This window comes from Podarcis vaucheri (genome assembly GCF_965113315.1).
Source record: "Podarcis vaucheri genome assembly, chromosome: 7".
NCBI lineage: Eukaryota > Metazoa > Chordata > Lepidosauria > Squamata > Lacertidae > Podarcis > Podarcis vaucheri.
This window is the reverse complement of record NC_138765.1, coordinates 42,695,807-42,716,036: the sequence shown is the minus strand read 5'-3', so window position 1 is coordinate 42,716,036 and position 20,230 is coordinate 42,695,807. Positions and strand designations below refer to the sequence as shown.

The following is a 20,230-nucleotide window of genomic DNA, read 5'->3' as shown; positions in this document are numbered from 1 at the left end:
AGAGGGTGGCATAAGAGAAATCTCAGTATCCTTACCAAGCTACATGTGCCAGGAATCTAGGGAAACCATAGCCATTAAATTGGCAATAAACCTGATAAAGTTTCAGTATAGAAGCATTGCAGTGTATTAGTAAGTAAAAATAAGGCTCTGCTGCTCTCAAAGTTTTGTAAAAGCCAAGAAAGCCAAGTGATGCATTCTCACTCATCAGTATATGTCTCACTCTCCCTTTATTTTCATCACACACAGTTTATCCTGGAGGGAGTTTGTGTAGACATTTAGCAAATCTACAGCTAAATAGAGGAATTCTGGAGTGACTTCAGCCCCACAGCTGCCTCCATAGGGGCATTTTATGGGAACAAGCTTTCTAAGAGATAATCCTGTCAGTGGGTACTTCTGGGACAAATGATTTTCCAGATGTTAGGAATGCTGATCCAATGTACCAAATTCCTACAAGCCGACCAGGAACCGTGTTGAATGCCATGTTCATCCTTGCTGGACCACATGGCAGGCAAAGGAATCAACAAGATGAGGGCGGATGACAGTCCAAAGCAAGGCTTGGTAAGAAATATACACATCAAACATTTTAATGAGTGCCGTTGCTTCTGCTTTTCTTTCAATGCTAAATCATGCAACCCTATTACATAGGAAGTTGCTGTCTGGATGCAACATCTCCCAAGGAATCTATCATTATCACTTTACTCCAGCTCAATAAACCATAATGTTATGCAAGATAATCCTTAGGTAATGATTTATGTAAATATCCCTAAACAGATACATTTTGGAACACCATGTAGCACAATTAGATGACTAAAAATAACAGTCAAGTCCAGCAAACCATGGTTTATAAATCAGATTTCCAGCAAAGCACAACCTGTCAATCAGGAGTAAGCCCCGGAAAGAAATGGTCACTTTTTAGCTCACCTCTCTGATGCAAAATCCCTCCACTTTTTCCTTATTAGCCTTAACCATAATTCAACACATTACATTTGTATCAAAACTAACTATAGTTTAGATTAACCCTGTTCCCTTTTAATCAGATGTTACACACTAACATCAAACCAAGGTTTCAAACATTAATTAAGAGAGGAATCTATGTTAGCATTAGTCATGGTTTCAAAGCAAGCAAGCAAGTGGTAAAGGAGAGAGTAAGAAGAGTTCATATTCCCAAGAATGACCCCGATATCTTGGGTTAATAAGTTCAGGGTAAGATGACAAGGAAGGGTTATTTCAAGAGAGGAGAGGTTCCATGTGTTCTCAAGGCTAGATCTCACAAATGTATTTTGAACAGCAGGAAATTGGGGCTGCATTTGTAGCCACAGGCCCTATAGATTTCTGCAAACTGCACTCACACTTGCAGTTTTAAGACATGCAATGACTCTCCAAGGATCACCCAGGATTGCAAAGACAGGTGCAAATTGAAAGAAACAAATTACGTACTATACATCCAAAAACTAACGAATTTTCAAAGTTTGCTTTTAGAAATTGAACTTTGCAGGATTTAAAATAAATAAATATAAAGCTACAACAATTATCTGGAAGTCATAACATTTTTTCACATGTTCAAAAAAACAACAATTCCAAATTTAACAATGTCCATAGTTGGGAATGCTGAAAAAAGTCAAGCTAGAAGAATATACATTAGAATTCTCAGCAGCACATCCAATTTTTTATTCAACCCTCCCCAAATAATTTCAATTTTAGCACAGTCCTTTTGTGTGAACGAGTAAGACATGCAGCTGGCTCCAAGCTAGATTTGGCATTTGCCAAGCTGGTCCTGATAATGTCAAGGTTTGGCACAACAGTCAATATAGCACTATATTCTGATGTAACCAGAATGGGGAATTAGGCACAAATTAGAGACAACCTTTCAGGCTCCAATAATAAAACAGGAGAGATGAGACAATGACCAGGATGGTCCCTGTGAGATCATGGGACCCAGACTGAACATGGGAAGAAAAGTACCTTTTTATTGAGGTCTAAGATTTCTCATGAGAAAAAACTGGACACAGAGCATTGGACAGGACCAAAGCGGTGTGTAGGGATCACCTCCTCACTGATTGTCAGTAGCAGTTCAAAAATAAAAGCTTCATTTGTAGCATGATGGGAGTTTCAAAAACAGACAGATAATCCCTTTGACAGCTAACTGTCACTCACAACCTTTGACAGAGAAACAAAAATGACTGCATCACATTTGTGTATCTGGTATGAGTGACTGACTGCCACTTCTTTACATTCAGGCTGCTAGATGTCCCCCCCCCCGGGGGGGGGGAGGCATAAATAGTTTAAGCTAAGCAAAAGATCACTCATCATTCTCATTCGGGGAGATCAGGTTCGATGGGATGTAACTGAGATGGGGATTTTAAAGTCCACAGCAGGAAAGAAGGAAGGTGCCGTTCTAGACCCAGTGTAAAAAGATGAACTGTTTGGTACATTCATAGTGTTGCTCCTCCAAAAGTGCAGACAGATGCTTTCCAGAATGACGTCTCTCCCTAAGAACACAAACAGAAAATAGAGAATATTTCTACCAGTGTATTAGTTAACATGAATTGGCAGAGATTCAGTAGTTATAAAAGACTACTGTTGGATGTATTGTTCCGCAAACCATTTCTAATGCAACTCCAGTCAAGGGGTGAACACTTTTGCAGGGGTGAAGACATCCCTGACCTGGTAAGGGTCCAAGGTGTGCACACAAGCAGAAACAAATCTGACACTAAGGCAGGTTGATGTGAACTGCTAAGGGCAAAATGCTGTAAAATGCACCCAGAAACAACACTGAGTTCTAAGGCAGCAATGTGAACACACCCTAAGATTAAATGCTTCTGGAGTCCTGGCTATGCAAGTGTTATGTGCAAACAGAGTTATGGAGATGAGGCTTGCATTGCTGAAAATTGCACAGGAGGTAGAAGGTAGCACAGGAGGCCAAATGAAAAAGCAAAAAGTTCATTCTCTCTGAAATGTCACAACTTGCTGAATTGCTTGCAAAGAGGGTTGCTTCTGCCAGCAAAATCAGCCTCTGCATGGTAGACTGTCACTTCTCTGTGTGGAAGATTAGCTATGAGCAGTACCTGAGCAAGAGGCCTTAATTTGGGGATTTAACACTCGGAAGGACCTCTTATTTGCATTCTTCTCCAGATCCACAGTTGGCGTCTGTGTCCTGATGCAAAAACACAAACTACAACAATGCACAATTATACAAAGGCAGGAAGAAAGGGGGGTTGTGACAGAGAAACTAATCAAGCAGTAACATTACATCTGCTGTCCTGGAAATAGCTGTGCTAGGTAGGCAACTATCATCACTAAATGCAGAGAGGGGCTGTCTAAGGCCCAAAGCAGCTGTGTCTGGGCACGTGGCTACTATGTTCATGCTATTTTCACTAATATCTTTTGTACATATTACTTGGCTGGTGAACAGCATTGCAAAATTCAGAGGAGTGCATTTATGGAAGGATGACTGGGGTTTGGGTTGCAAATTGTTCAATCTTGTGCAAGTTTGGTGGATTCACCTTTAAATGCAAACTAAATCAAATTTCTCCATCATCCTTGGGCAAATTTTGGGCTCCTAGGCAAAAGCCAACCCAGCCTTCTAGTAAACATATCCCACACCCAAAAGTACTTAGAGATTCACACTACTCACCTTAGAACATGGACATAGCCAGGATTTATATTGGGGGGCAGGCTTTATGTTGGGGGGGGGGAGAACCTCAGCTAGGTATTTTGTATTAACTTGATGGGGGGGGTGACTGCCCTTCCCCACACCCTCCCTTGGCTATGCCCAGGCCCTAGAAATTTTCCCCTCCCCACTTTTCATGGGAATGAAGGCCAGGTGAACGTCTGTGTGTTTCTGTTTGTATAGTGTGGAAGGACTTTGTCTGGCCCTATCTCAGAGTCTCCTGCAAGTTCCTCCCAGTTCAATGCCACAGGTGTTTGGTGGTGTTCAGATGCCACCCCCACCCCTCTCCCATCCTGCACATGCATGTCTTACCGAGGACAAATTGGCCTCCACATCATTCAAATTCCATTCACTTGCAGATATAGTGGGGTTGAAAACCTAAAACAAACAAGGTGTAAGATGAACCACAGCTAAAAAACATCAGGAGGATATAAAGTTTTTGCTTCATTTGATTCCTGCTCTGCCCACATTGGGGTGGGGGGTATGTGGGGGGTATGTCAAGACCTTATTATCTTTTACCATTTACCATTCAGAAACCAGTTAGTTCAATGTGTGTGAGGAGTTTATGGATTTGAAGACTTGTATCTGCTCTAAGGGTGCCTCTACAACTTTGAAAAACAAGAATGATGGAACTATAAAACTCTTATCATGGTTAGACAAAAACTTACATCCAAAGGACTGGCAGCTTCGAGATTATACTGCTGGTTTCTCAGTAGGATCTGAAGGCCTTCCAGATTCAAATCAGCACCATCTAAAGGATCAGAGATTTCTGCTCTGTGAAAACACAAGAGGAAGAGTTGCCCACTGGGATTCAGGTTAAGCATTTGTATAACAGGTGGATCAACACTCTTTCCCCCCCATCTGTTGTCCAAGGAGCAAAAGGCAAGGGCATGGTGTTTTGTCTTCCCCCATTTTATCTTCATAACAAGTTTCTGAAGAAAGTTATAGGATTATCCTATGAGTCTCATGCCGGGATCCACTTCCTAGCTTAACCTGGAATTAGGTTAAGTTATAGACCAAGAATGGGGAGCCTGTGGCCCTCCAGATGTTGTTGGACTCAAGCTCCCATTAGCCCCAACTGGAATAGCCAATGCTCAAGGATGATGGGAATTGTAGTCCAGATCATACAGAGGGACACACACTCCCCATCTCTGCCACAGTTCTTTTTGCTGTGATGAGCGCCTAAAGAATCAGTGTTTTGCTAGTTGTATCCTCAGGATCCCCTAAAGCACAAGCAAATATCTGCATAGCTGCAACTACTAAAGCCTTCATGCAATACTCTCCATCCACAAGCAATGAAACAGTGTGGTGCTAGAGCACATAGTGGCGCTCCTCCCCTCACCTGTCTAGAGGTGCCCTTCTGCCTCTTCTGTCAAGTGTCTGCAAACTTGCTGGCTGTGGCACATCGCAGCTCCCTCTGCCGTCTAACACAGACTGAACCATGGCAACAGGCAACACAGGAGGGTCTGAGCAGACATTACAGCCAATCAAGGGGACAGCAGGATCTGTGGATGCGGCTTTCTGCTCAGGGCTAATGGGTTCTTCCTTGACCAGCAGGAGGCAGGTTTCCCTGAACCAAAGACAAGTTTCAGCACCACCCTGATGCTTTTTTCCCCCTTTCAGCTCACTCCAGGGCCAAACTAGGCAACACAGCAGAAACCAACGTGCATGAAAGTCAGTTCCTTCCCCCATATCAAGGGGAGGGTGCAAAATGGAGAGGAGAAGCAGTGGGCATGAATACAGTGTGGTATGGTGGTTAGAGGGTTGGACTAAGCCTGTGAGGCCAGGGCTCAAATTTCCAAGCAGCCAGGAAACTCACTGGGTGACCAATAACTGTTTCTCAACTAGGCTACCTCACAGGGCTGTTGTAAGGATAACATGGGGAAGACGAGAACCATGCACACTGCCCTGAGCTTGTTGGAAGAAAGGTGGGATATAAATGCAATAAAATAAATAAATATTGGAAATGCCAATTGAGAGAATGGGGGACAGGGGAATGAAAGGGAGAAGTGGCAGGGGGAACCTTTTTCGATATTCTCACTATAGGAAGAGTCCATCCTGCAAAAGCAGCATTATAAGCAGACGACTGAGCATAAATCCACCACTAATGCATTATTATTGCACCAGTGACGCAGAATTATAGAATCATTGAATTGCAGAGTTGGAAGGGATCCCGAGGGTCATCTAGTCCAACCCCCTGCTATGCAGCAATCTCAACTAAAGTATCATGTTGCAGAACACACACGGGAGTGGGGGGGGGAGACAAAAACCACCCATCTGGAGGAGCCCCTAATGGCAAAGCTGGCCCTGGCCTATTCAGTCTCCTGTGGCCTGTGGCGTAGCGTGGGGGGTGCAGGGGGGCCGGCCGCATCTGGGGGTTAGGGTTAGGGGGCGCAAATCCACAGGTTAGGGGGCGCAAATCCACGGGTTAGAGGGCGCAAATTACTTGCCTTGCCCCGGGTGCTGACAACCCACGCTACGCCACTGCCTGCGGCATTTATTTACAGTGGTGCCCCGCAAGATGAATGCCTCACAAGACGAAAAACCCGCTAGACGAAAGTGTTTTCCGTTTTTCGATGTGCTTCGCAAGACGAATTTCCCTATGGGCTTGCTTCGCAAAACGAAAAAGTCTTGCGAGTCTTGCGATTTTTTCCCCTTCCCCCCTTTTTCTAAGCCGCTAAGCCGCTAATAGCCTTTTAGCCGCTAAGCCGCTAAGCCTTTAATAGCCGCTAAACCGCTAATAGCGCTAATCCGCTAGATGAAGAGACTCGCGGAATGGATTAATTTCGTCTTGCGAGGCACCACTGTATTTATTTATGTCTGTCTGTCTGTCTGTCTCCTACATCCATCCATGTTGCTCACCAAAACACTTGATTTTTCTTACCTCTCCCTGTTGGAAGTAGGCTGCATGACCACAGCATTAGATGGTGACACTTCAGTAACATCTGATATTATTGGCCCTCCGGGGACAGCAGGGCTGTTTAAGCACGAAGCAGGTTCTGCAGATGGCTGCAGGCAAGGATGGGGGGAAAGACATGTTTTTTAACAATGCAACAGTAAAGCGTCCCTGTAATGGTCAGCAGTGCAGCTGGGTAATGTTAGACTATAGACTTAAGTCATGTGTGGGGAGCTGCTCTATATAGTACCTGCACCAATTGGAGGCTGGACTATATTAAATTTGAGACCACTTCAAGTCATAGAATCACAGAACTGTAAAGTTGGAAGGGAAGCCAAGGGTCACCTAGCCTTGCAATGCAGAAATTAAAGCTAAATAATCCCTGAGAGATGGTCAACCAACCTCTGTTTAAATACCTCCAATGGAGGAGAGTCCACTCACTACCTTACAAGGTACTGAACAGCTCTTACCATCAGGAAGTTCTCTCTAATGTTGAGTCAGAATCTCCTTTCTTGTAATTTGAATCCTTTGGTTTGGGTCCTACCCTCTGGAGCAGCAGAAAACAAACTTGCTCTATCCTCCACTAGGCAGTCCTTTAGATAACGGAAGATGGCGATCATATCACCTCTCCGTCTACATTTCTCCGTGTTAAACATAGCTAACTCCTGTTCCTCATAAGGCTTGGTTTCCAGACCCTTTATCACCTGGGTCTCACGCCTCTGCACATGTTCAAGCTTGTCAATATCCTTCTTAAACTGTGGTGAATACCCCTCAATTCCTGTAATCAATAAAGTTGTGGCCTAATTTGACCCATTAACCTTAAACTCTTGTGTCTTTATTTCCTTGGGGGGGGGGGGACTCGCCACGCAAGTGTTTTTTCCAGTCAAGTTTATTTTGTTAACTTTATTGCTCACTTTTTTAAACAAAGTAACTCCAAGTGACTTACAAAAGAACCAAACAGATAGATACATTGAAAATGGGATAACGGAAAACAAAGAAAAATCTAAAAGTCAATTCTGTTTTTTTAGAAACTGGATTAAAACATGCCCCCCTCTGAGGTCACAGATGATTAAAAGTCAAAGGGCCTGGCCAAACAGAGATGTCTGCCTACAAGTTGCTTTTGCAAAACATGGAGGCATTCTTGAGTGGAACAATCTGATTTAAATGAATTAGAATTTAAATTTAACTGAATAATTGATTAAATTTGCATAGATGCGAACATGAATAAAGCAACTACTGTATCTTGAGGGGGGGGCAGAAGCATGACTCCTTTGCTTTGAGATGAAGCACACAGGCCCTTGTTTCAGCAGGGACCATTTAAAAAGAGGAAATGTTTCCTATATGTGAAAGAATGTCTGCTTCTTCCTAGATGGCACCTTCTGTCACTCACAGTGTTTGCAAGTATCTGTACTGAAAGGGTAACCTAGTGTGACAAAGCATGTGTTTTGCATGCAGTAAGTCCCAGGTTCGGTCCCTGGCATCTCTAGTAAGGGCTGGAGAAGTCTACCGTCTGAAATCCCAGAGAGCTGCTGCCACTCAGTGCTGTACACAACAAATACTGAGCAAGATAGATCAGCGATCCAACTCAGGGAAAAGACAGCTTCAGATGTATGTTTAAAAATAATTAAAATGTTTTTAAAAAATGTTTGATTAATCGCTAGCACCTTGCAAATAAATAAGAGCAGGCAAGAAGACTAAATTAGATGGACGTTATCCCAAACTCACCGACTGGATGAAATACGAGTCATGAATGGGATCCAAAGACAAATGCTTCCTGAACTTTGTCAATTGTGGAGCAGAGTTGCCATCATCCAGCATAAGAGGTCTGTTGAGAGAAGGAAGCCCAAATCCTTAATCTCAGTCACTCAGCTGTGTGACTTGTAAGAACACTATCACAAGCTCACTGGTTCTGGGGGTGAGTGTTGAATCTTTCCAGGGGCAGCTAGAGGAAAGAACAGCTGGCGCTTCTTTGGGGTTTTAGGAGGCTTCTCAGCTGATCAGGTGGCACTTGGAAACACAAACACATGGAAACTGCTCCATGAAGTCCAGGCTCCCCACTCATTCAAAGCAATTTCCACAACACCAGCCTTCTTCAACCTGGTGCCCTCCAGATGTTTTGGACTACAACTCCCATCAGCCCCTGCCAACACTAGTCACACCACCCCTCGCTCACAAATACAGCAGCTTGTCCTCTGAAGCCCAGAGCTGTGGGGTTGCTACTCCTTAACTAGAGTCCTAAATTAGACCTCCCCTTGGTCTACTCCAGCAAGGCAGCTCTAATGTTCTTAGGCTGTCCATATGGCAAACCATCACAGGCCTTCCCTAGACTTTGCATCTGTTTACAGCCACCTAATAAGCTCACCTAATAGGTTTGGCAGTCCCATAGGTGCACCTCCCCCCCCCCCGCCCCCTGTAATGATATTACTGGAAAACCTCTCTGTGGTTTCCCCAGGGGACCTTGCCTCCACTCCCCTTTCTCTTCAAATTTCCTTCTTTCAATCCCCTGTATACCACTAAAACAAAGGTCACAGCAAGCTGACAGGGTGGTTCTCCAAGGGCACTGAATGAGACCTGTCAGCAGCTCTGACTCATCAGTTCCCAGCCCCATTCATTTTTCTGTCACCATGGTGCCCAGGTCTGGTGACCTACCACGCCACTTGGAGCTGAGCTGGGGGGGGTTAAAATGAAGGGTGAGCCCCCAACTAGTTTCTTGCCCGTGCATGTCCATGCAGTCACATGAGGGTACTTACAGCTTTCTCTTTATTCCAGCATTGCTGGGGCTGGACTGGAGCTGGCCGAAGAGAAACTGAATCAGCTGTCAGGGGAAATCAAGGTCAGGTGTTTGTCAGTCAGCACAGTGATTCAGCACTCCACCGTCCACCTCTCTGCTCACACAAGGAGCAGCTCCCTTCCAGGGGAAGGAGGGCTGCAAGCATCTGCTTTGCACGGAGAAGATCCATGCTTTGCATGGAGATCTAGGTTCAACCCCCAACGTCTGTAGGCAGTGCTTTGAGAAGCTCCCTAAACTGCAGTCCTGGAGAGTCACATCCAGTCTGTGTAGACAACACAGAGCTAGATTGAGCAATGATCTGACTTCATAGAATCATAGAATCATAGAGTTGGAATAGACCACAAGGGCCATCGAGTCCAACCCCCTGCCAAGCAGGAAACACCATCAGAGCACTCCTGACATATGGTTGTCAAGCCTCTGCTTAAAGACCTCCAAAGGAGGAGACTCCACCACACTCCTTGGCAGCAAATTCCACTGTCGAACAGCTCTTACTGTCAGGAAGTTCTTCCTCATGTTTAGGTGGAATCTTCTTTCTTGTAGTTTGGATCCACTTGATGTAAGGCAACTTCTTATATAAGGCAACTTTCAAGTTTCCAAAAATGAAGGATAGGGGCAGGCAAGATGAGACAGACACGGCCATCTTCCTCGACATGAATGTAAGCATACATCAAACGTGTGCACTCTTCTATGAATGCAGTGAACATGCAACCCTTGGAATAGGAAGGGACACTTGGGGAGGGTGGTCATATTGATAGATGCTACCCTGCCCAGGAGCAACAGAAGGCACCCCAACTTTGTGCCACATTGGATCAGAAACCTGGGTGATTCCTGAGATGAAATGTAGCTACCCTGGTCCCGAAGCATCTGCACAAATTCAGAAAGCTTGTCTTCTTCAGGCTGTGAGGGCAAGGACAGATGGAAATGTGTGTGTGTGTGTGTGTGTGTGTGTAAACATGAGGCTTTGCATGGCTGGAATGTAGCCTATTGTGCAGAGGCAAGAGTCCATTCTGTTGCTCCACCCACTTTTGCCTCTATCCCTGCCCAGCGTTGGCATGTGGCACCTAAGAGGTTGCCCATGTGGGAATGCCGCTCATGAGGAAATATGCCCTTTGGGTTGAAAAAGTTTCCCACTCCTGTATCAGATGATCCCATCTGCTGCACAGAACCACATTCCCAGAAGTTCCTTGAGAAAGCCATGACCATTGACCATGTGCTAATTTCAGTGAAGCCAACCACCCCCCAATCTGCAAGTAGCAAATACCCCCCACCACATTATTGGCATCAACAGAAACGTTACCTTGTTGATCACTTTCTCATGCTGTGAATGATTCTGCCTGAGACACACAACTTCCCTCCACAAAACTTCATTCTGCCTGAAAGGAATAGAGAACCACAGGGCACAGTCTCTCAATGAATCAACAGTGAATGCGCACTTGTAGGTCTTTGTGATTCTGGCAGCAATCTTAAACAAACCTACGACAGAATAAGCACAACTGACCTCAGTGGGACTTCTTTCTAAGATAACATTTATAGGATTGCACTGACAATCTGGAAAAAATAAGTGCCAGTAAATTTTGTTTCCCTTACTAAAGGGAGGGGAAGGTTGCCCTTAAAGCACCTTTAGAGTTTTATATATAGAAATCTAACTATGAGGCTGCATCAAATTTTGTTGTCTTCTCTCTATGGGTCCATTCGGACCCACTGCCACAACGCCTGCCGAGATCGGGCACAGGCCTTGGGCTCTTGCACTCAACTGGAGAGAGTCTACAGTTATTTGAATGTCAGGCCTCCCTTAACCTTTGACATAGAAATCATAAGTTTGACATCTGGAGTAAAGATGGGCCCATATTCAGATAACTGCAGTATCTTTACCTTCTGTGGAGGCAAGTCTCATCCAAAGAGGCCAAAAGTAACATTCCAGCTACATGTACACGGAATTCTCCCAGTAGTCAGACTGGGTACAGGTAATATGCCACAGAATCATAGCACTGTGGAGCTGGAAGGGACCCCCGAGGGTCATCTAGTCCTACCCCCTGCAATGCCAGGATGCTTCTGGTAGCATTCACTTACTGCTTCATGTCCTGCACCTGACACTCCATTGTCTCTTGCTGACCCCGGAGGATCTGGATCTCGTACAGTAATCGGCTAAGGTCTTCTTGGCGCATCTTGGTTTCTTCACTTTTCACAATGGATACCTGAAGAAACAACCAAAGAAAGAAGCAGAAATAGAAGGATAAATTGTGTGAGGTAGGAAACACAATCCAGGGAATGCTAAATGCAACTAAGGCCCTCTTCATCCAGTGCATTCCTGAGCTTTTGCAAGCGTACTCCTAAAAATGCAGTGGGCGAATGTCAGGGAAACATAAGGACATTTGCTGGCAAGTGTTATTTTTATCTGGTGAGGACACCTTCCCTTGTCCGGAGCCTGGACTATGGCAGGGGCGATCCCTGATGTCACACAATCTCTCCCAGGTTTAGATAATCCTACAGAGCTCAAGCTGGGAAAGAGGGTGGAAAAAAACAACAACAACAGCAACATAATGCTTGCAGTTTTAATAGGTTTGTTCATTGAATATTTTAATTGTGGATGTTGATTTTAATGTTTTTATGCAATTATTTATTGCATATTTTAATTATGTGTGACTATATTTTGGTAATTGGTTTTATACTTGAAAAATCGCTTAGAAGCCGTTTTGGCAAGTAACTGGTTTCTAAATTAAATATAATAATGATAATACTGTGTAGTGTATGCAGCTGCCCTAAGTCCCATTGGACTCAATGCCTCTTTCACTAGGACTTGATAGGGATGAATGTTTTCTTTTTTTGTATTGGGCTACTCTTATGTTATGAATATACCACCTGCATGGTGAAAGGTAATTTCTATCCTCTCCCAAGCAGGCCGTACGTAGCACATGATCACAACAGCCTAATTAAGCTACTTGCATTTCCTACCTTCCTTTTGATGTGCTCAAGGAGGTGTTCATGGCCTTGTAGGAAATAAAGGTGCTGGAACTCAGTGTCATCACGTTCAGGCTTGACAAGGCCGCCTTGTTCAATGTTCACCACTTTCCTAAAGCCATCTAAATGGACAAACAGAAGCCTGGTGAAAAGCAGGAGGACGGGTGGGGTGGGGTGCTGATTTACACATTAGGTATACATCTATGACTGCACAAAAGTGTGAATGTGGCAAACACGTGCTTGCGAACCAATGTGCCAGTTCTAGAGGACAGAGAGACAAAGCATCTGTCAAAATCCCAGATCAGCAATAAGTCTACATCTTCAATATTTCCACTATTCCCACTTTGTGTGGAGCCCCCAAGAAGGTGGGAGGCAGTGGAGAATTCTCAGTGTGCCTACCCTTGCTAGCTGCTGATATATAACTTTTTATTTATGTCTCTATTGTTTTTATCTCAATTCTTCGAAGAGAAGTGAGATTTAAAAACTGGTATCCCGTTTATTTCACCTTTAAACAGTGCCTCTTTGTGATGCTGCTCACCAGTACAGAGTACCTGGCACCTTTTTTCTTCTTCTTTTGCTGCTCTTGGCAGCCATTGTATGTGAATATATCATAAACTTAAATGCCTCTAACAAACATTAACTTACTAGGTTGCCAAATACTTAAGTTGGCTCTAGTGCTTCTGCTTTTTAGGTTTAGCAACGTACTAAAACCACATTTTAAAAGTACAAAATTCATTTTAATCATACAACCAAGACTGTACTTTCTAAATCTTGGGAATGTTACTTACACATGTTCAGTTGTCGCACAAAGCTGGCCATATTGTTGTGTTTGAAATACTTAGGCAGCACCTCCTTGGCAAACCGACTCTGGTCAAAAACATGGAAGCTGGAACCATTCTTTAAAGGGAAAAAAAAGAGCTAAACAATGTTAGCTACCTGCTCATTACTATAAAGCTCTAATGCTAAACTGAGATTCTACAAATATGTGAAACTGGATTAATAACAAACCAGCAGACGGGCTGAAATTTGCATCCTGGCTGTCATTTCTGAGGTGTGTTTGTTGGCGCTTTACTTCACATTTAGATACTTGAAAATCTAAGAGTGAGACTTGTGGCGGCTTAGAGACGTAACACTATTTTATCATGACATTTCAGGGAGGCAAGCTCACTTTGTCAGATGCATTAAGCAACAGCTTAGTGGGCAAGTATAGAAAGGAGAAAACTGTATGTTGAATGACAATGCAATGCAAAAATCGCAGTCACTAACAAACAATGCCTCTTGGCAGAGAAACACAGGCACCGAGTGTGTGGGGCTGTGGGTACTCCTGCCCCCACAACTATCCCCATGAAGGGGCGGTTCACCCACAAATTTTTGTGCAGGACCATGCATGTCCCGGGTGCAGGTGTGGGTGCACCTGATGTCAGCATACCCAGCACACACACACACACACCCCCAGGAAACCTGCTGCACCCAGCCCAGCCAGGCACACTGAAGGAACCATCTTGTAAGCCAGGTTTTATTTTCTCAGGTGTGTAATTTGGTACCTCAGCACCAGACAGGCACTTAAGTCTGCTGTCTTCATCGTGAAACATCAACCCATAAGCAGACCTCGTTGTTGCAACATCCAACCTGATTTTTCTACCAAAATAATAATAATAAAATCCCCATCCAACCCCCCTCCTTCCTTCCCACTTTGTGTATCATTTTGCCTGATGGAAGTTTTGAAGAACTGGAAAGGTCGCCACATTTTTGTGACTTCTTGGTTTGTCCTAATAAAATTACAGTATCCCTTATCTTTGGAACTGTTTTCTTATGGACCACAAGGCTTCCCTTGGTGTTTTTTTATTGTGATCTGCCAACGATACAAACACTGTACTGTGTAATTAACTGTGGTTCAGTGTCGGCGGTTCGAATCCCCGTGACGGGGTGAGCTCCCGTTGCTCGGTCCCTGCTCCTGCCCACCTAGCAGTTTGAAAGCACGTCAAAGTGCAAGTAGATAAATAGGTACCGCTCTGGCAGGAAGGTAAACGGTGTTTCCGTGCGCTGCTCTGGTTCGCCAGAAGAGGCTTAGTCATGCTGGCCACATGACCCGGAAGGTGTACACTGGCTCCCTCGGCCAGTAAAGCGAGATGAGCGCTTTATGTCTGTTTCTTAGTGAAGTGTGTTATTTAAAATCCCAAAATGTGTACACACAGATACTCTGCATATATATAACACATACTCTTAACTGTGGGCTCGTTCACACTTTGCTCATCCTGCACCTAGAAAGCATGAGTCCAAGAGGTTTTCCACTTGTGCTGTGCTTCCCAAGCACAGATCTGAGTGGTTTTTTGTTTGTCTCACAGGTTTCCCTGGGAAAACACGCTATTTACTGCTAAATCAGAACAAACAGCAATCCGCAGAAAACCAGATTGCCATTTGGGCCGACTCGGCACTAAACCGTGGGTTTTCTCTGGGGAATGTGCCTGAGCAAATGGAATCATGAACAGTCCCTGTGTGTGGATATCAATATAGCTCCTCTTCCCAATTATAGATCTCGGCACATTACACACTACTAGTTTCTAATTCTAAATAGGGATCAAGCTTCCTTGCTAGAAGGTGGTGACAGAGAAAGCCCCCCCCCCAATACCCATTCAGCAGTAATTGTGTCCACCGCAATCTGAGGGAGTCCGCTCCACTGTTGAGCAGCTCTTACCATCAAAAAGCTCTTCCTTTACTGATGGCTGCAAGAGTTGTTATAGTTAGGAAGTGGAAGTAGCAAAGTGAATATAAAATGGAAGAATGCTATAAAGAGGTGTGGGATATAGCTATTAATGATAAATTAACATGTGCTATTAAGGTAAAACAGGAAATATGCAGTAGAAATTATTCTGAGGAGATATGGAAAGTATTTGTAGAATTTGTACTGTTAAAACGGAAATGGAAACCACCACAAGAAGTGTTGAATTTTTGGGAGGGTGGATATTTAACAATGGAATGGTCTTGGGGGTGAGGTGCACATTTTTATTTTCTATTATTACTTTGTTAAACAAAGGTCTTCCTAATGTACCTGACCTCCTTAGTCAGCAGTGGAAGTTAGAAGTCCTCCAGTGAACTGCTGCTGTTCAGACCCCAGTAACCCTAGCACTGACAAAATAACAGTTCTTTTTTCTTTAAAAAATGTTTATGGGTACTCTCATTTTCCTACTCATATTTAAACACTGCCCCCTCAATGAGACCAAACTTAGATTCACAAAATGTTTAGGGGTTTGCATACCCCTGTGTACCCCCAGAAAAAAAGAACTGGTTTTACTGGCTGCCGCAGTCAAGTGTAATTCTATAGTGCTAAAGGAAAGCAAGTAGCCCACAAGCTTCTGTGAAATATGCACCTCCACTATTTTATCAAATGATCCATTAAACAAACTTTAATAAAATGAGGTCTACCGTATTTTAGTGGACGGCAAGAGACTGAACTGACCCCAGAGGGACTCATCAGGTAAGGGTGGAACTGGACAATTCCAGTCAACTTACAGAACCATTTTTCATTTCCATATATAGTTATGGTATTCTGTATCCCTGTAAAAATAATTTCCCAGTTTCATTATCTGAAAACAGTTTTTCCAAGTAGCATCCAGCTGCATGGGACACAAGGTGACCCAGAATGTCTCTATTTCTCCATCTAACCTTCAGTTAAAGACCTCTCCAAGTAAATAGACAATAGGTTCACAATCCTTTATTGTACTGATAGTTTTGCTTTCCCATTTGGTAAACTGAGAAGAAAATTTGTATTAGGAACACAATCAGATGATTTTAGGACAATAAAGCCTAGTTGGTTGAGTGGCTTATGTTGGTCACAAAAACACATGCTCTCTCTCCCCCCCCCCACCCACCAAATGAAAATAAAAATGTTCTGGTTTAACTTTATTCTCTTCTTTGATTTCATTAGCATCAAGATGTGATGTTCCCTGAAACTTGTTTTACATGCAAAGTTCTTGTGATCAACATTACTCCATAATGTGCAACTTACATAGCATATGTGGTTATTTGTGTGATTTAACTCCCAATTCATACCTGCCTAACATCTCGTGTTATGTGAGACAACAGATGTGTGTGGCGGGGGCAAGGTGGCATAGCTTCTCCAAAATGAAGTTTGAGGTGAAGGCTGTAAAGGGTCTTCTAGGCACAGAAATAGTTTTAAAACTCTCTGCCTTGAAGCGGGGCGGAGCCCTCTCAACACCATCTCCAAAAGCCCCAGGATGCTTGTAGACTCAAGGGTATTTTGTGTTTTAGTTCCACAACCCCTGATTTTTACAAAACATATACTTACACACTTCTTATGGATAATCACCTGAAAATATTACTTACTGAAACTGTCAGCCTTGATTAATATTACATTGGCATTTGTCAATTACCATCAGTAATTTTTTATCGTAGGAACAGTAAAAATTTAGACGTTTGCAGTGGAAACTTTCCACCCCATGTCTCTGTCCTAGAATAACATGCTTCCCTGCTCTTCCTCCTCAAGCAGGTAGAGAACTTGGGAAACTTTCGACCATGGCTTGCCATGCTGTATGGATTCAAAACTGGGACTACCAAGCAAGTTTCAAAGGTGGCTTGTTTGAAGTTAGGACTACTTAATGTTAACCACAGTTTATTGGTTCAGACAAAACACACTGCAGTTGACAAGAAGCAAATGCTTCCAAGTCCTCCTGCGATCAGGGAAGAGGCTGGAGAGGATGATAGGTTCATTTACATCTTACCAATCCATAGTTTAGTGAGGCAGTGGGAAACCTCCAGCATGTTGGGCCTAATTAGGCCCACATCATCATGGTGCACTGGGCAAATCCCACCCAAATTTTCCAGGCCTATCATCATGTATGACATCTAGTATGGAAAAGTTCAAGCCATGGCCAAAAAGGGAATGAACATCAAGTGTACTCCTAATTCTTTCCTTTAAAGTTAAGTCACCTAGTGTTTTGGTGACATCAGGTTACTGGTGAGTGCAAGAGCAGAACATCCTGCTGGCCGGATCCTCTTAAACACCCACAGTTTACTGTGATGTCCAAGTGCAGTATGAGGGAGATCAACTCAGTCCCAAGTAGGATTAAACATCTGTCAACTCATATTTGTGTGCTTGTGCACATATATATATATCTAGAGCAAAACAGTGCATTTTAAACTTTTTTTAAAAAAGGACAGTTTTGCAAAAGGACAGCATTCTATGTTAGTCATGGAGCAGACCGACATAAATCATTGGGTTTACATAAGTAAAGTCCATTGGTTTCAATGGCTCTAAGTATTACTTAGCTGAGCACCACCCAATGTTTCAGAATTTAAATTTAATGTATTTTTTTACTTTATGGAATACTGTTATCCATATTGAGAATGATAAAACCAGACCACGAACCAGTTCTCAGTTAGAATTTGCTCAAGATGCAGGCAGGATTTTTTCTATTTTAAATTCACAAACAAGAGTGGTCTGAAAGGGGGGAAGAGAATGAACCAAGGAAAGTACCCTGGCTCACTTTCTTTCCATCATTACTTCCAACAGAGATAAAACATTCACACTGAAAATATGATTTAAAAATTCTCACCAACAAATTTAACTACTGATTCTAAAGTCTGGTTTGAGACATTTAGAGGGTAATTTTATAGAAAAGTCCTGCAGTTTTGAGCACCACCACACTTAGAGGCATTCGAGACATATATCCCATATTCAGAGGTCAGGTGGAACTAGTTGAATCCTACTAATTTCTGTTTCCAGCAAAAACAAAAACAAACAAACAACCCCCCCCAGCAAACATTATATTTTCTCCATATCAGCCAATGACCATTGACACACTTCATTACCTGTAATCAGAATAAACTAGCAGTGCTTTTAGGTTGTAAGATAAATGAAACAGCAGCCAGTAATGTGCAAAAACTAATTTTTAGAGCCATCAAGAAACGCTTCACAAGCTACTAAAATGTAGCAACTGAAAGGGAATTAAAATCACCACAGAAAAATAACCTTTGTGCATACCCTCCAACATTTCTCCAATGAAAATAGGGACATCCTAAGGAAAAGTGGGACATTCCAGGATCAAATCAGAAACCAGGGCAGCGTCCAGGGATGTCCCTGGAAACTAGGGACACTTGGGGGGGGGTCTGTCTGTGTGCTGCACTAATCCTCACAGCTTCCCCTTTGACCAACATGGTGTCCTCCTGATATTGCTGGGCCCCAGCTTCCAGTGAGCCAGGGTGATTTAGTGGTTAAGTTAAAGTCTCAGACTAGGACCTGGGAGACCAAGGTTTAAATCTCCCACAAAGCTCCCTGGGTGACTTTGGGCCAGTCACTGCCACTCAGTCTAGACTAGCTCACACAGTTGTTGTGGGGTTAAATGAGGAGGCAGAGAACAGTGTATGTCTCACTGAGCTCCTTGGCAGTATGACCAATGGTCACAGATTATCAGGCAGCCATAGAAGGTATCTGGGAAGGCACCAGGCTGAGAAAGGTGGGAAGGCCCATTGCCTTCCCATGCAAGATGACAGCTATGGGCAGACAGTTGTGAAATAAACAAACAGGTGATCAAAACAGCTCCAGGAACAACTCTATAGGGGAAGGCAGCTACAATTTCATGGGCAAATGTGACAAATTTTAATTTCTCATTTAGTTTTTCGCATCAGTTTGCAATTCATTGGCATTTCAGTGCAAGTTTCTCCCAGTATGCACATTTTTGCAAAACAATGTTCCTTAATATTTGTATATTAATTATTATTTGTGTAATTATTTTAACTAATAATATACATTCCTATGTGCACTTTACCCATTTTTTGCAAACATTGCTTGGCTGGAGAATTTCATTGCAAAATTTGGAGAATTATGAATTTGAAGGATGGCCATGTCTTGGTTCACATATTGTTTAGGAAAGTGTGAATGAGTTTAAGCTCACCTTTAAATTGAATTTCTCCCCCCTCACCAGTAGGGAACCAACTGATGCAGCATCATGCAGAATGAAGTGCTGGGGTTCTGGCCCACAGATTGTAGGTGGGGAGTTGCATTTCCAAGTGCTCCCCAGTGGGGAAAGCTCTTCACAGACAACAAGCAAGCACATCAAGCTTAGCACGCAGCCTTCTCCCTCAGAGGCAGAGTTTTCTCCCCAATATACTAAGCTTATTACATTCAGGAAACTTATGCTGGGAACATAGAACCAACCAGCTTGACACTCCAGCCCACCTACAGTCTGAAGCACTGTAGCCCAGAATTCCATCATCTCAAGTCTGTCTGATGCACAAACTAGACCTTACATTTGAGTAACCCCCACTGAACTCAACACGGCATAAAAATAAACATGTATAAGACTGGTTAGGTTAGGTACCTGAAAAATACCAGGTGTACACATCACTCTCAGAGACCACTGTGTGGTTTCTGGCCAACAAAGCCCCTGTAAGTTGCGCCTGACACACAGTGCCCTACAAGGGCTTGTCAAACACCAAACTAGCAGCTCCCAACGTTAGTTGTACTCACAATACTCCAACAGATGAGATGGTTGGTCTCAGGATCTTCTACCAATGTCCACAGCTTGGTGAGGAACGCTGGTACATTACTGGGGTAGCCATCCATAGCCAAGGAAGTGGATGAGTCCTGCATAGTTTTTTTTTTGTGATGCTCTGACTACACTAGTGCCATGATCTCTTGCCCCACAGCAAAGCTCCCTTTCCTTTCTGTGCGTGTGTCAGAGGGAGAAACAAAACCATTTAGCGATCCAGGCAGAGCCGAGAAAACATCCTCCTCCCACAAAAATCACATCAGCAATGCTGCTGGCTCTCTCCCAAGCCCAGCACAATGGGCAGGCATGGCCAACCCTCGGGTTGAACAATGCACAGAATGAAAACGCACCGCTATTTGCATTGCACAATGCCGTGAATAAAGATGCAGCATCATGGAAAGAGAATA

The 20,230-nt window shown here is 43.5% G+C and overlaps 1 protein-coding gene across 1 annotated transcript; it reads right to left on the bottom strand.

The window, feature by feature from the left end:
• Nucleotides 1–1,947: 1,947 nt before the first annotated feature.
• On the bottom strand, nucleotides 1,948–19,968 carry HSF4 (heat shock transcription factor 4). Its single transcript, XM_082232364.1, has 13 exons — nucleotides 19,802–19,968; nucleotides 13,104–13,212; nucleotides 12,310–12,437; nucleotides 11,428–11,552; nucleotides 10,655–10,730; nucleotides 9,317–9,381; nucleotides 8,292–8,391; nucleotides 6,555–6,679; nucleotides 5,013–5,240; nucleotides 4,339–4,444; nucleotides 3,983–4,048; nucleotides 3,066–3,172; nucleotides 1,948–2,489 (listed from the first exon to the last, which is right to left on the bottom strand). Exons 1-12 carry the CDS (start codon nucleotides 19,922–19,924, stop codon nucleotides 3,113–3,115), a joined length of 1,311 nt encoding a protein of 436 aa, XP_082088490.1. The 5' UTR covers nucleotides 19,925–19,968; the 3' UTR covers nucleotides 1,948–2,489; nucleotides 3,066–3,112.
• Between the last annotated feature and the right edge of the window lie 262 nt (nucleotides 19,969–20,230).